The sequence below is a fragment of the Ammodytes marinus genome (assembly GCF_949987685.1).
Source record: "Ammodytes marinus genome assembly, chromosome: 8".
Taxonomy (NCBI): Eukaryota; Metazoa; Chordata; class Actinopteri; order Uranoscopiformes; family Ammodytidae; genus Ammodytes; species Ammodytes marinus.
Genome location: NC_137212.1, coordinates 3,500,590 through 3,513,615, shown reverse-complemented (window position 1 = coordinate 3,513,615; position 13,026 = coordinate 3,500,590). Strand labels below are relative to the sequence as shown.

The 13,026-nt window shown below is 38.2% G+C and overlaps 1 protein-coding gene and 2 long non-coding RNA genes across 3 annotated transcripts; all 3 read right to left on the bottom strand.

Moving 5' to 3' along the window:
- Positions 1 to 21: 21 nt before the first annotated feature.
- On the bottom strand, positions 22 to 752 carry LOC307254116. Its single transcript, XR_013844979.1, has 3 exons — positions 614 to 752; positions 278 to 358; positions 22 to 161 (listed from the first exon to the last, which is right to left on the bottom strand). It is a non-coding gene; the product is annotated as an uncharacterized lncRNA (long non-coding RNA).
- Positions 753 to 927: 175 nt separating this feature from the next.
- Positions 928 to 5,548, bottom strand: LOC307253943 (urokinase plasminogen activator surface receptor-like; the record flags this gene model as incomplete). The annotated part of the gene is made up of 9 exons (XM_080032166.1): positions 5,522 to 5,548; positions 2,733 to 2,843; positions 2,470 to 2,553; positions 2,210 to 2,353; positions 1,947 to 2,069; positions 1,701 to 1,838; positions 1,362 to 1,445; positions 1,099 to 1,245; positions 928 to 941 (listed from the first exon to the last, which is right to left on the bottom strand). Exons 2-9 carry the CDS (start codon positions 2,782 to 2,784, stop codon positions 928 to 930), a joined length of 786 nt encoding a protein of 261 aa, XP_079888292.1. The 5' UTR covers positions 2,785 to 2,843; positions 5,522 to 5,548.
- A 2,090-nt stretch (positions 5,549 to 7,638) lies between these two features.
- Positions 7,639 to 8,880, bottom strand: LOC307254298. Its single transcript, XR_013844983.1, has 3 exons — positions 8,843 to 8,880; positions 7,895 to 8,005; positions 7,639 to 7,716 (listed from the first exon to the last, which is right to left on the bottom strand). It is a non-coding gene; the product is annotated as an uncharacterized lncRNA (long non-coding RNA).
- Positions 8,881 to 13,026: the final 4,146 nt, after the last annotated feature.

Here is a 13,026-nt window from a genome sequence, read left to right as displayed (position 1 = left end):
AGGCTTCTTGCTTTACTTACAAGGCAGATCTTGGTTGTTGCACAGACTTGTGTTGCAGCAGTGAGTAGTCTCGATGACGCTACTGTAGCCAAAGCTGTATGAAATTGTCTGATTCAAGCAGCCTGGCGAACAACCCCTGTGCCCATAGGTTCCTTCTTTGTCTGAAAATCAATGTGTGATTATAAATGTTAATAAATAAAAATAAAAATAGCAACAACTGCTATTGAGAAATCTCAGAAAAAAGTTATAGGACACAACATAAAATGTTTACACTTACATCTACTGGCAGTTGTTATACAGGATTCATTGGGCTGACAGGTTTCTATTCTGTTGAAGTCGTAACACTGAAGAGCTCCACCTGCACCAAGAAAAAACATTTATCGTCAAATATTGATGACAAGCTGAACAATGACATAATTGATTCGAGTGTCAAGAAACCAGACCAATTTCTTATTTATATTTCTAAAGATGGATATTGGTAGCCATCTTTGATTTAAGCCACACCATTATATTCAAAACATCAATATTTCAAATCCAGTTGATTCCTCACACAGTACTGGCTTAAAATAGCAGTGAAAATAATATTATACAGCAATTGAGTGAAATGTATGACCTTCTTCAATTGTGACGGTCCTTGCTGAATTACAGAAGCTGCTTTCACAACATGTTACATTGGTGAATCCGATCTTAGCCGCGTTACCAGCTTCACACAGGTTCCTTGAGACACAGCCATCTATTCTTACACCTCCCCCTGTGGAAGACACAATAATGTTAACCTAGACTGCAGTCTCAAGGGATGTCAGAAACAGGAGATTACAATGAATAGTTGTAGTGATCAATATGCAATATGAGGACTCACCAATCCCACTGATGCAGCGGTCCTGGATTCCAGTACATTGAACTGTCTTGTTACAGACGGGACTGTTTTCACAGGTGAAACACTGAAGAACATCAGGGACTGAAACACAACAGGAGACATGTCAGATGCAGTTGGATTCAAAGTCACGGCAAAACATTTCCTGTTTCTCATTGGAGTCTGATACGTGAATCTCAATTCCTATCTCACACATTAAAACAAAGGCTTCTTGCTTTACTTACAGGGCAGATCTTGGTTGTTGCACAGACTTGTGTTGCAGCAGTGAGTAGTCTGGATGAAGTTACTGAAGCCAACGCTGTATGAAATTGTCTGATTCAAGCAGCCTGGCGGCGAACAACCCCTGTCCCTAGAGGGTCCACTTCCGCTGACTGAAAATCAATGTGTGATTATAAATGTTAATAAATAAAAATAAAAATAGCAACAACTGCTATTGAGAAATCTCAGAAAAAAGTGATAGGACACAACATAAAATGTTTACACTTACATCTACCGACAATTGTTCTACAGGATTCATTGGGCAGACAGGTTGTTGTACTGTTGAAGTCGTTGTAACACTGAAGAGCTCCACCTGCACCAAGAAAAAACATTTATCGTCAAATATTGATGACAAGCTGAACAATGACATAATTGATTCGAGTGTCAAGAAACCAGACCAATTTCTTATTTATATTTCTAAAGATGGATATTGGTAGCCATCTTTGATTTAAGCCACACCATTATATTCAAAACATCAATATTTCAAATCCAGTTGATTCCTCACACAGTACTGGCTTAAAATAGCAGTGAAAATAATATTATACAGCAATTGAGTGAAATGTATGACCTTCTTCAATTGTGACGGTCCTTGCTGAATTACAGAAGCTGCCTTCACAACATGTTACATTGGTGAATCCGTTCTCAGCCGCGTTACCAGCTTCACACAGGTTCCTTGAGACACAGCCATCTATTCTTACACCTCCCCCTGTGGAAGACACAATAATGTTAACCTATACAGCAGTCTCAAGGGATGTCAGAAACAGGAAATTACAATGAATAGTTGTAGTGATCAATAAGCAGCATGAGGACTCACTATCAATCGCACTGAAGCAGCGGTCCTCGATTCCCAAACATTGAACTGTCTTGTTACAGACTGGACTGTTATAGTCTTCACAGGCGAAACACTGAAGGCCGTTTTCTTTTTTAAGATCAGGGACTGAAACACAACAGGAGACATGTCACATACAGTTGGATTCAAAGTCACGGCAAAACATTTCCCATTTCTCATTGGAGTCTGATACGTGAATCTCAATTCCTTTCTCACACATCAAAACAAAGGCTTCTTGCTTTACTTACTGGGCAGATCTTGGTTGCACAGACTTGTGTTGCAGCAGTGAGTAGTCTGGATGTAGTTACTGAAGCCTAAGCTGTCTGAAATTGTCTGATTCAAGCAGCCTGGCGGCGAACAACCCCTGTCCCTAACGGTTGCTCTTGCGCTGTCTGAAAATCAATGTGTGATTATAAATGTTAATAAATAAAAATAAAAATAGCAACAACTGCTATTGAGAAATCTCAGAAAAAAGTTAAAGAACACAACATAAAATGTTTACACTTACATCTACCGACAATTGTTCTACAGGATTCATTGGGCTGACAGGTTTCTATTCTGTTGAAGCTGTCGTAACACTCAAGAGCTCCACCTGCACCAATAAAAAACATTTATCATCAAATATTGATGACAAGCTGAACAATGACATAATTTGACTTTAATCCAATAGATATACAGTTTACTCACAATGAAGCATTACCTCAACATCTCACAGACGTTTAATGTGCCCTGAACAGCATTTGGTTTGACTTACAGAGTGAGTAGAGTTACCTGTGCTGGAGAGCATCCAGATGAGAGTGAGAGACAGAATCAGCTTCATCATGATGAGTCAATGAATGCACATTACAGCTTTTACCGTGGGACAGAGCCTTATATAGAGACCTGGGTTTACAAAGAGGAAGATACTGTTAACAGATTAACCAAAAACAAACTGTACAGAGTAGGATGATTTTCATCTTATTTCACTTGCAAAACTTTATGCAAATATATACAAATCATGATGACAAAATGTTGCCTGCAGTGAAGTGCATTAGTTCACTTTATGGATTCATAACCAACAGAAAACAAAACATTGTTCCGTGAGCTTGAAATATAACATTTGTAGAAAAACTAATTTTCTCACTCCATAGTGCAGTCACTGTATCAAGATTTGCACAACTAGAGACAAACACACACACACCTAGACACACACACACACGCCTGAAGACACACTGCACGATATGTTCCCTTTAAATTATGTTGAAAAAAGTCCATCGAAACATTCAGAATTTACCATAATGACATAGTTTTAATCATAACTACAGACTTTATCACCACTTACGCTGACCTGTTAATCTAATTCAACCTCAGTGTTGTGCAGATGCCACACCCTTACTGTTTAACAAACCTAGAAGACTATAAAATCATAACTAATCAACCTTATTTTGTCAGCTTAACTATTCTCTGAACTACTGACATTAAAGGAATACTTCACCCATATGGAACTAGCTTTCTATCATTATAAAATTGCTATTATAATATAATTAATGAGGTTTTTCTTCCCTCAGTCTTCCCTTGGCCCAGCTGTCCTGTTCATCCTAACCCTACATTTTCCCATGCCTGTTATTATGTAGCCTGATGATGCGCCGAGTCCTTTTATTTATTTATTTTTGCCTCACACCCGGCCGAGAGTCAAGCAGCTCCGCCGGGCGTAGTCCGCCCGACAGCATGTCATTCAAATAGGCTGCTGCATCCAAATCATCCCGCAATCACCAATTTGATACCAGAAAAGTTGCCAGCGTGTCTGTTTCTCCCCAGCGCACAGCAAAGGAGATATATATTTAGGCTACTATTGTTATTACAAAATGTCACGCAAGAGAGACGATAAACAAACATAATGGGCAGTTATCATTTAGATTAGATGGCAAGATGATAAGGCAGATTCTTTGGAACAACTAAAAAAGGCAAAAGTTGATGATGATGTGAACAACTTGTTTGTGCTTTTAAGTCGCCAGAACGCAAGAAACAAGTCTTTGAGGCTCAATTTACTTTTTCAATCTACAGTAGTAGGCTCCAGCTCTATTGATATTAATATAGGCTAAATAAATACCTAAAGATACAGTATTTCTATTATAAAATGTATTGCACCATGAGCCATAACTGTGACCTTTATATTATATAGCCTACTTGTGTTAGCCTTAAGCCTAGCTCAGTCATTATGCCATACCATGTCACCTCCTGATGAGCCGCATTGAAAACAAGAAGACCTATTAAAGCGGCAACGAGTAACATTTAAATATCTTTTAAACAGCCTCATGTTTCCTCTCATAATCATAAATTACCTTTAACAGCAAACGAGACCATCAGTGCAAAGAAAGACGTTTTTATATAGTTTTTATTACTGCATTTGATCTGGTCGTACACCCAGTCCGATTTTCGGTTCACGCGTGCATGCTCTATGGTCACATATCCGCATTGGTCGCAGATTTCAGTGTGGCGCAGCAACGTGAATTGAGAAGCCTATCCCTCCAGGTGAGGGAAGGGGAGCGGGAGCCTTGTTTGAGACAGTTGTTTGTAGTCATAATGACTGATAACGGGGCTGAACCAAAGAAAAAAAAGAAAATGCAATGAAGAAAAGCTAAAAGGGAGAGTGATAGGCGGGCGGGAGGGCGTTGCCAAGCAACGTATACACAATTTCACGGAGCGAACCTAGACTGCAGTTTTTACTCCTAAATGAATGAGCGGTAGCCTACTAAAACAAAGTTTACTTTGCCTCACCACCATCATCAGATGACCATTATTCATCTGAAATAGTCATTATTTACAACAACATAAACACATTACCTCATCGTGATCCATAGACTACTAACTAACTGCCATCTCACGGACACGGACTCGTTCAGCTACGTGAGAGGTGACAATGCATCAACTCATTGCAATCAGGTGTGTTTAGCACTTACTGGCATTAGTTGATGCTGTGTCACTAACCACTCTCTGGAAGCCGAAAAGAGTCCGGTGCCCTCACACTTTCAACACACGGACACGCACCATATTGCTTCCTGATTATTTGAATCTTGCTCTCCCTGCACGAGCTAGAAAACAGCTGGCGTCGTAAAAATACTACCGCTTTTGTTCAAAGGTGTCGCCAACGTGCCGACTTACTCGTAGTAGCTTTAAGAACACCAAATCCATATTTCCTGTTATTTTGGTGAAAGTAATGCAAAAGTAATGTAAAAGTAGTGTAATGCCTTACAATTCAAAGACAGTAATATTGTAATGTAACTAACTACTTTGAAGTGACAGTAACAAGTAATAAATACCGCATTACGCTTTTGAAGTAACTTGGCCAACACTGGTTACACATGGTAAAATTTAGTGTTTGACAATGAGACCATAAAACACTCTTTCTGCCTTTTCTCAGGCTAGGATGAACCAATTTCTAACATTTTCGCACATTTACTACATAGGATGTCAGAGTTCAATATACCTTCATATTTCCACCAGTGAAGTAGGTCTTTAATAACTATTTATGTTTTCATCAACAGTCAGTGGAATATTTCCCCATGAACAAAAACACATACCTGAGATGACTAGCTGTTTGACGCTTCCAGTTGTGCCGTGGAAAGATAAAGAAAGAGGGAAATACACTTTAATATAAACTGTAATTTTGGTCCCACCCTGTCACGTGGTTTGTGTAGCTTTTTGAAGTTCCAACCAATCCATCAGTAGTAAAACACGAAGGCTCTCTTGTGCAAAAAGTGTATTTGACTTGCATTCATTATGTGACACAAACTTCACGAGAAACCATGCAAATATAAACTGAATTTTCAGATCATTTCCTTCTGGCTATATTTTGCCCTGTTCTTTGTTCTAAACGGAAATAGGCAAAATTAGTCCAAGCAAAAGAGGAACAACATTCAGTTTGACGGTCCAGGCTGAATTACAGAAGCTGCTTTCAGTTCACAACAGGTTGTTATATTGGTACATTTCGGTCTCAGCCACGTTACCAGCTTCACACATGTAAACATGAAACACTCCAGGCTGAATTTTTTTTTTGTGTGTTGAATTCTACTCTGTATGTTTGTCACAAAATTCTCTGCTCTGGTTCAATTCTTATATTAACAACATCCGCTACCTGTCTTATATACAAATCAATGGAAACACTTTACAATAAAGTACACAAAACAAGAGTAGTTACTGTTAAAAAAAGAGTAGTTACTGTTAGAACAGAGTACATTTTGGGTTTTTGGGTTCTTTCCTCCCAGTGTAGGCCTATCCATGCCACCAACGCTCTCTCTCTGTCAGTGTGTGCGCGCGCGTGTGTGTGTGTAAACTCCGTCCTCCTCCTCCTTCTGAGTGGCCGTGGTTCTGCCAAAGAGAGAAAGACTTTTTTTTTAACAGTAACTACTCTTTTTGTGTACCTTATTGTAAAGTGTTACCAATTCAATTATCAATCTTAAATTAATTATTTGAGTAGGAGGAGGACAAACCATCTTAACTCAACATGATAAAGGAAAGTTTTATTATGGTGGTGAAAACATGTTACAGTATCAAAGACAGAACGCTCAGTATTCAGCTTTCATACAAAATATTTGATTTAAAGTATGGCACATTACGTCACATTCAACTAATACAGGATGAGCATGCAACCAGGCATAGTGTAGAAAGTGGATCATATAAAGAGCTAGATATTGTTCTCAGGAGACCAAAGCAGAGCTAAAAGAAAAGTGAATATTTGACTTGCATTCAACATGTGACACAAACGTCAATAGAAACAATGCATGCTAAATTTGGTCTATGTGTAGCACACAATCGAATACATATATATATTTTTTTTTAGCTGTTTAAGCTTTAGTTTGCCCTGCACTTCGTTCTAACAGGCAATAGGCAAAATGAGTCCGAGCAAAAGAAGAACAACATTCAGTTTGACGGTCCAGGCTGAATTACAGAAGCTGCTTTCACAACATGTTACATTGGTGAATCTGATCTCAGCGGTGTTACCTTCACAGAAGTCCCTGGAGACACAGCCAACATATCTTACATCTTCTCCCTCTCCTACTATCCCTGTGGAAGAAAGACACAATAATGTTAACCTAGACTGCAGTCTTAATGGATGTCAGAAACAGGAGATTACGATGAATGGTTGTAGTGATCAATATGCAATATGAGGACTCACTTCTCCCACTGAAGCAGCGGTCCTGGATTCCCAAACATTGTACTGTCTTGTTACAGACTGGACTGTTATAGTGTTCACAGGCGAAACACTGAAGGCCGTTTTCTTTTTGAAGATCAGGGACTGAAACACAACAGGAGACATGTCAGATACAGTTGGATTCAAAGTCACGGCAAAACATTTCCCATTGGAGTCTGATACGTGAATCTCAATTCCTTTCTCACACATCAAAACAAAGGCTTCTTGCTTTACTTACAGGGCAGATCTTGGTTGTTGCACAGACTTGTGTTGCAGCAGTGAGTAGTCTGGATGAGGTTACTGAAGCCTAAGCTGTATGAAATTGTCTGATTCAAGCAGCCTGGCGGCGAACAACCCCTTTCCCTAACGGTTGCTCTTGCGCTGTCTGAAAATCAATGTGTGATTATAAATGTTAATAAATAAAAATAAAAATAGCAACAACTGCTATTGAGAAATCTCAGAAAAAAGTTATAGAACACAACATAAAATGTTTACACTTACATCTACTGACAACTGTTCTACAGGATGCATTGGGCTGACAGGTTTCTATTCTGTTGAAGCTGTCGTAACACTGAAGAGCTCCACCTGCACCAAGAAAAAACATTTATCGTCAAATATTGATGACAAGCTGAACAATTACATAATTTGACTTTAATCCAATAGATATACAGTTTTATCAGAATGAAGCATTACCTCAACATCTCACTAGACTTTTAATGTGCCCTAAACAGCATTTGGTTTGACTTATAGAGTGAGTAGTTACCTGTGCTGGAGAGCATCCAGATGAGAGTGAGAGACAGAATCAGCTTCATCATGATGAGTCAATGAATGCAGATTACAGCTTTTACCGTGGGACAGAGCCTTATATAGAGACCTGGGTTTACAAAGAGGAAGATACTGTAAACACATGGACCAAAAACAGGCTTTATAGAGGATGAATTCATTTCACTTTAATCATCTCAGTTGGTGCTAATTCAGTGTGCCTGCACAGACAGGCCAACATACAGCTCTGGAAAAAATTAAGTCTGGATTTCTCTCAAATCTTCATCTCTACATTACTTAATAGAAATGCCCTTAATGACTTTGGAATTTGGTAAACATGTTGTCAGTAGTTTATAGAATAAAACCAAAAATTTTTTTTTTATTCAAATATATATAATATAAATAGTAAAACGACACATGAGCTCAACAATTCATAGAAAAAAAAAATGAACTAATTGTTTTCACTCCAGTGTGCAGTGATCATGTTGAAACACACAACAACTGGAAACAAACAAGAAAAGTTGATAGAAATATTCAGAATACACCACGGTGACATGGTTTTAATCATAACTATAGATATTATCACAATTTATGCTGCTCTGCTGTCCAGATTTCATCTCAGTGTGGTGGAGATGCCAAACTCTTACTGTTTTACCAATATACAAGAATACACATTCATCACTCATCAACCTTACTTTGATTTCAACTACTGACATTGCTAACTATTTCTGTATTTCAGTTTCAAAAACACAATATTTTCCTTCAAAAAGACTAAAAACGGGGCGCTCGTGGCACAGTGGTCAGAGCGAAGCCCCCCGGGCCCCGCAGCAGACCCGGGTTCGGATGCCGCCCAGGTCAGCGCTCTGCATGTCTGCCCCACTTCAACTCTCTCTCCAATATATCTTATAAAAGCAAAAATGCTCCAAAAATAATCTTTAAAACCACATACCTGAGATGTCTTTAATCCGCTGTTACAGATGCTTGTGCCGTCGAAAGAGAGAGAGGTGACACTATATATATATATATATCTGCCATGTGATTGGCTGATGTTGCACCAACGCCAGCGTTCTATGGGTGCAACCAATCTGCAAGTTATGTTGGGAAGTTTATCTCCTTAAAAGGAGCCAGATGTTTTGGCTCTGTAATTTTACAAGAGCTGTTGCAAAAAACATTTTGCAACAGTAAAATTACAGAGCCAAAAACGTCAAACAGTTGCAACAGATTTGGTTAATCAGATCACACCCTCACACAATATCACAATATGAGATGATAAGATCAATGTTCAGGTAAAACAGTTGGTCACTGATTTGGTCTCCATGCTGCTACAGGTTCACCAAAGCTGCTGCACAGAAGACTTCACACACAGGTACACTTGAGGGTCCTCTACAAAAAAGCCTCCGGGACCATGTAAGTCCACCTAGAAATATTTTCCACTAATTTCCATAAATGTGTGACACAAAATTTCTCACGAAGCCTCGTGGGACAAAGATACACATGTCTGTAAAAGATTAGATGGATAGCTTTAACAACACGGCCGCCATTGACCAAAACGTCTACATGGGGGCGGGGCTTAGCAGCTCATTGGCCATAGGTCCTATCATCATAAAACTCGCTGGACATGTGCACGAGACATATGGAAGCATTTCCTCCTAAGCTTTTCGAGCCAAACCTTAAGGAGGCGCCACAAATGCAAAAACCATAGCTCAGAAATGCAATGTTCGAAAGGCCATGCCCCTCGCCCCCTGACTCTGATTGACTTGACATTTCTTACACATGTACAGCTCATGGTGCTCCACAATAAAGCCTCTTGGACCATAGTTGTCTTCAACCATGTTCATAAGGGGAACTGCAGATATGACTGTACAGATAGTTTCTCTTCAGCAGTTATAGTATTCAGGATTAACACTCACACATTTGCATCCGCCATACTGCCTAGACATCACAATTGTAACATATATACTTTGACGCAATCTTAGTCTCCAATACCTAGAATCTCAATCAGTCATTGTATATTAATTGATGCTGAATGTGGTGTATACACATTTTACGTGACTGTTGATTGTGCTTATTCTATCACAGTGCTGCCTTCTTGGCCAGGTCATTCTTGGAAAAGAGATTTTAATATCTATGAATTTTACCTGGTTAAATAAAGGAGATTGATTGATTGATTGATTGATTGATTGATTGATTGATTGATTGATAACAACCTTGCATTGTCGTACAAAAACTAAGGTCAGAACTTATTGACAATTGGATAGCTTGTATTTATTTTCACACTGACATCTATGGCATCAAATAAATTATTATAATATTAATTTACATCACAGGTCTTGATTCAGAATAATGGCAGCATTAACGGCCTGAAAAAATACTTGTGGTAGTAGTTGTAGATCATGGCCTAACAAGGGGTGAGGCTGGGCAGAGAGTCCAGGCACAGTAGCTTCCGTACTGTGCATAACATTGCATTCACACCAACTGTCACTGAACGAGGTTGGGTAAGTCTATTTGTCTGGCAAAGGAGGACATTGAAGGTGATGTGGTAATAAACCATCCACCACATCCATTTTTTTTTTTTTTTACAATTAAGCCTTAATACTGTACTTCCTGTTTCCTTTTTAACCTGTAATTTTTATTTTTTGTTCAAATGTTTTATTTATTTTATTTAAATGTTGTATTTCTATCCATGTTTTTAAATTTGTTTCTTCTTTTGTATGTGTATTCTATACTTGATGTATTTTAATTTTGACCCTGTGAAGCACCTTGAATGGCCCTGTGTCTGAAATGTGCTATATAAATAAAATTGCCTTGCCTTGCCTTGCCTTAAATTTAACAGTAACTGGTCGTCTGTGACCTCATAGTAAAACATTGGATTTATAACTGTATTGTGAATTTAATCTTAGTTTTGCCATAAAAATTAAATGGCAAAAAAAAAAAAAATGCATAAATAATTAAAAAAAAAAATGTATGCGAGTAGATGTTCTGTACTGGCTCAATCTTTTAAATCAGAATTAATGGTCAAAAAAACTTAAAATTGCTACAAACGGCTGTGTTTTGTGTAAAGCAAATCAGTGAGTTGTTGCTGCTTTGAAAGGGTTACTCAAACAGTGCATATGGAAAGATACACTTTTAAAGGTGCTAGGAGGAACTTTCCGTTTGTGTTAATTCTTGCTCCCCCTTTGGACAAAAGTGGTAGTGTTTTTGCCACGCCAGCTGTTGTTCCTCGGTGAGCGTACCCATGACAAAGGCATTAAGAAAAACTATATCAAAATAGCATTCTTTGCACTGATGGTCTCGTTTGCTGTTACATGTTATTTATGATCATCAGTAGTAAAATGAGACTGTTTCAGGAATATTAGAAAGTTCCTCGTAGAACCTTTAAAAAAAAGGATTTTCTGGTTTTGATTACAGTTTCATTTGAGATAGAAGTGCAAAGTTCATCTGCTTAATTGGCCTGTGTGTAAAGTTTGACACTGCAACACATGTGTAAGCGTTTGCAAAATAAAACTGTATGGTGTTGTCAGCAGCTACCACTGTGGAGGATTCAGAAACAGGAAATTGAAATTAACAGTTCTAGTCAAAATAATCACATGTTGAGAGAAAAGCTGTTAATTGATAAAGAAGTGTGTGTGCTTTATGCCGACGATACAGTTATATATATATATATATATACATATATATACATATATATATATATATACATATATATATATATATATATATATATATATATATACATATATATATATATACATATATATATATATACATATACATATATATACATATACATATATATACATATACATATATATATATATACATATATATATATATATATATATATATATATATATATATATATATATATATATAAATATATATATATATATATATTAGTGGTGGGCCGTTATCGGCGTTAACGTGCTGCATTAACGCAAGACTCTTATCGGCGATAAAAAAAATATCGCCGTTAATCTCTTATTCCACCTCCTGTTCGGCTCAGGGGAGATAATAATAGCCGGGGGCCGTTGTTGACACTTGAGGAGCCTTTATTCTCTCACACACCCGCCGCTCTCTCTCTCCATCACTTGCCCACGACACAATCGGGTATTGGAACGCAGGGTGGGTGTGTGTGGCCACCGGTCGCCACGTGACTATAAGTTTCCAAGTTTTAAACACTTCTATCTCTTCAACGTCAACGTCACCGTACCCGAATCCTAAATATCCCCATAGCAGACGCTATATTTCATCGGGGGGGAAACTTTGTTTTGCGCCACAGTTCGGCCGTAATGCTGCTGCACACATACACACACACACACACACAGACACAGGCGCACACACACACGCTGCATGACAGAGACGAGGGGCGCTACCAAAAAGACGAGAGGAGCGGTTGGAGCAGTTGGAGCGTTTAGAGACACATGCGTGCACATTTATTTACATAAAATCGCAATCGCAGTCATTTGTGCAGTTATGTAAAATGTTTCACTAAGGAAAATTACAGAAAAAGTAACGCACAGTGACTTTGATGAGTAACTTTAATCTGATTACTGGTTTGGAGATAGTAACGCATTAGATTACTTGTTACTGAAAAAAGAGGTCCGATGCCGGTAACGCGTTACTAAGTAACATCTTGTTGAACATTCATTCATCACCGATTATCATAGTAGAACAGCTTCCTCAAGCAGTTTGTGATGCATGTTGGAAACAGGAGATGAGCCCCTGGTCTGATGCGCCACCTGGCTTGAGAAACACGTTCTCAAAGACTTACTTTGAGTCATTATTTAGGAGCACACACATATTATGAATGAATTCAAATGAGCCATTTTAATCTAGATTAATCTAGATTAATTCCAAAATTAATCTAGATTAATCTAGATTAAAAAAATTAATCTATGCCCACCTCTAATATATATATATATATATACCCACTGTAAGAGCCATTTTTTGGGTATCTATATGTTGTCATGTCATGTGTTGTCCACCTGGTGTCACTGCCCTATTGCCTGGGGCACAGGTATAAAAGGTGTGTCACTTGATTGTTTGTTTGTTGTTTGACCCCGGAAGGGCATACGGTTTTTGACCGCTAGAAACCAAATAGTCTAAACTGTTGTTATCACTGAGGAGCCTAAC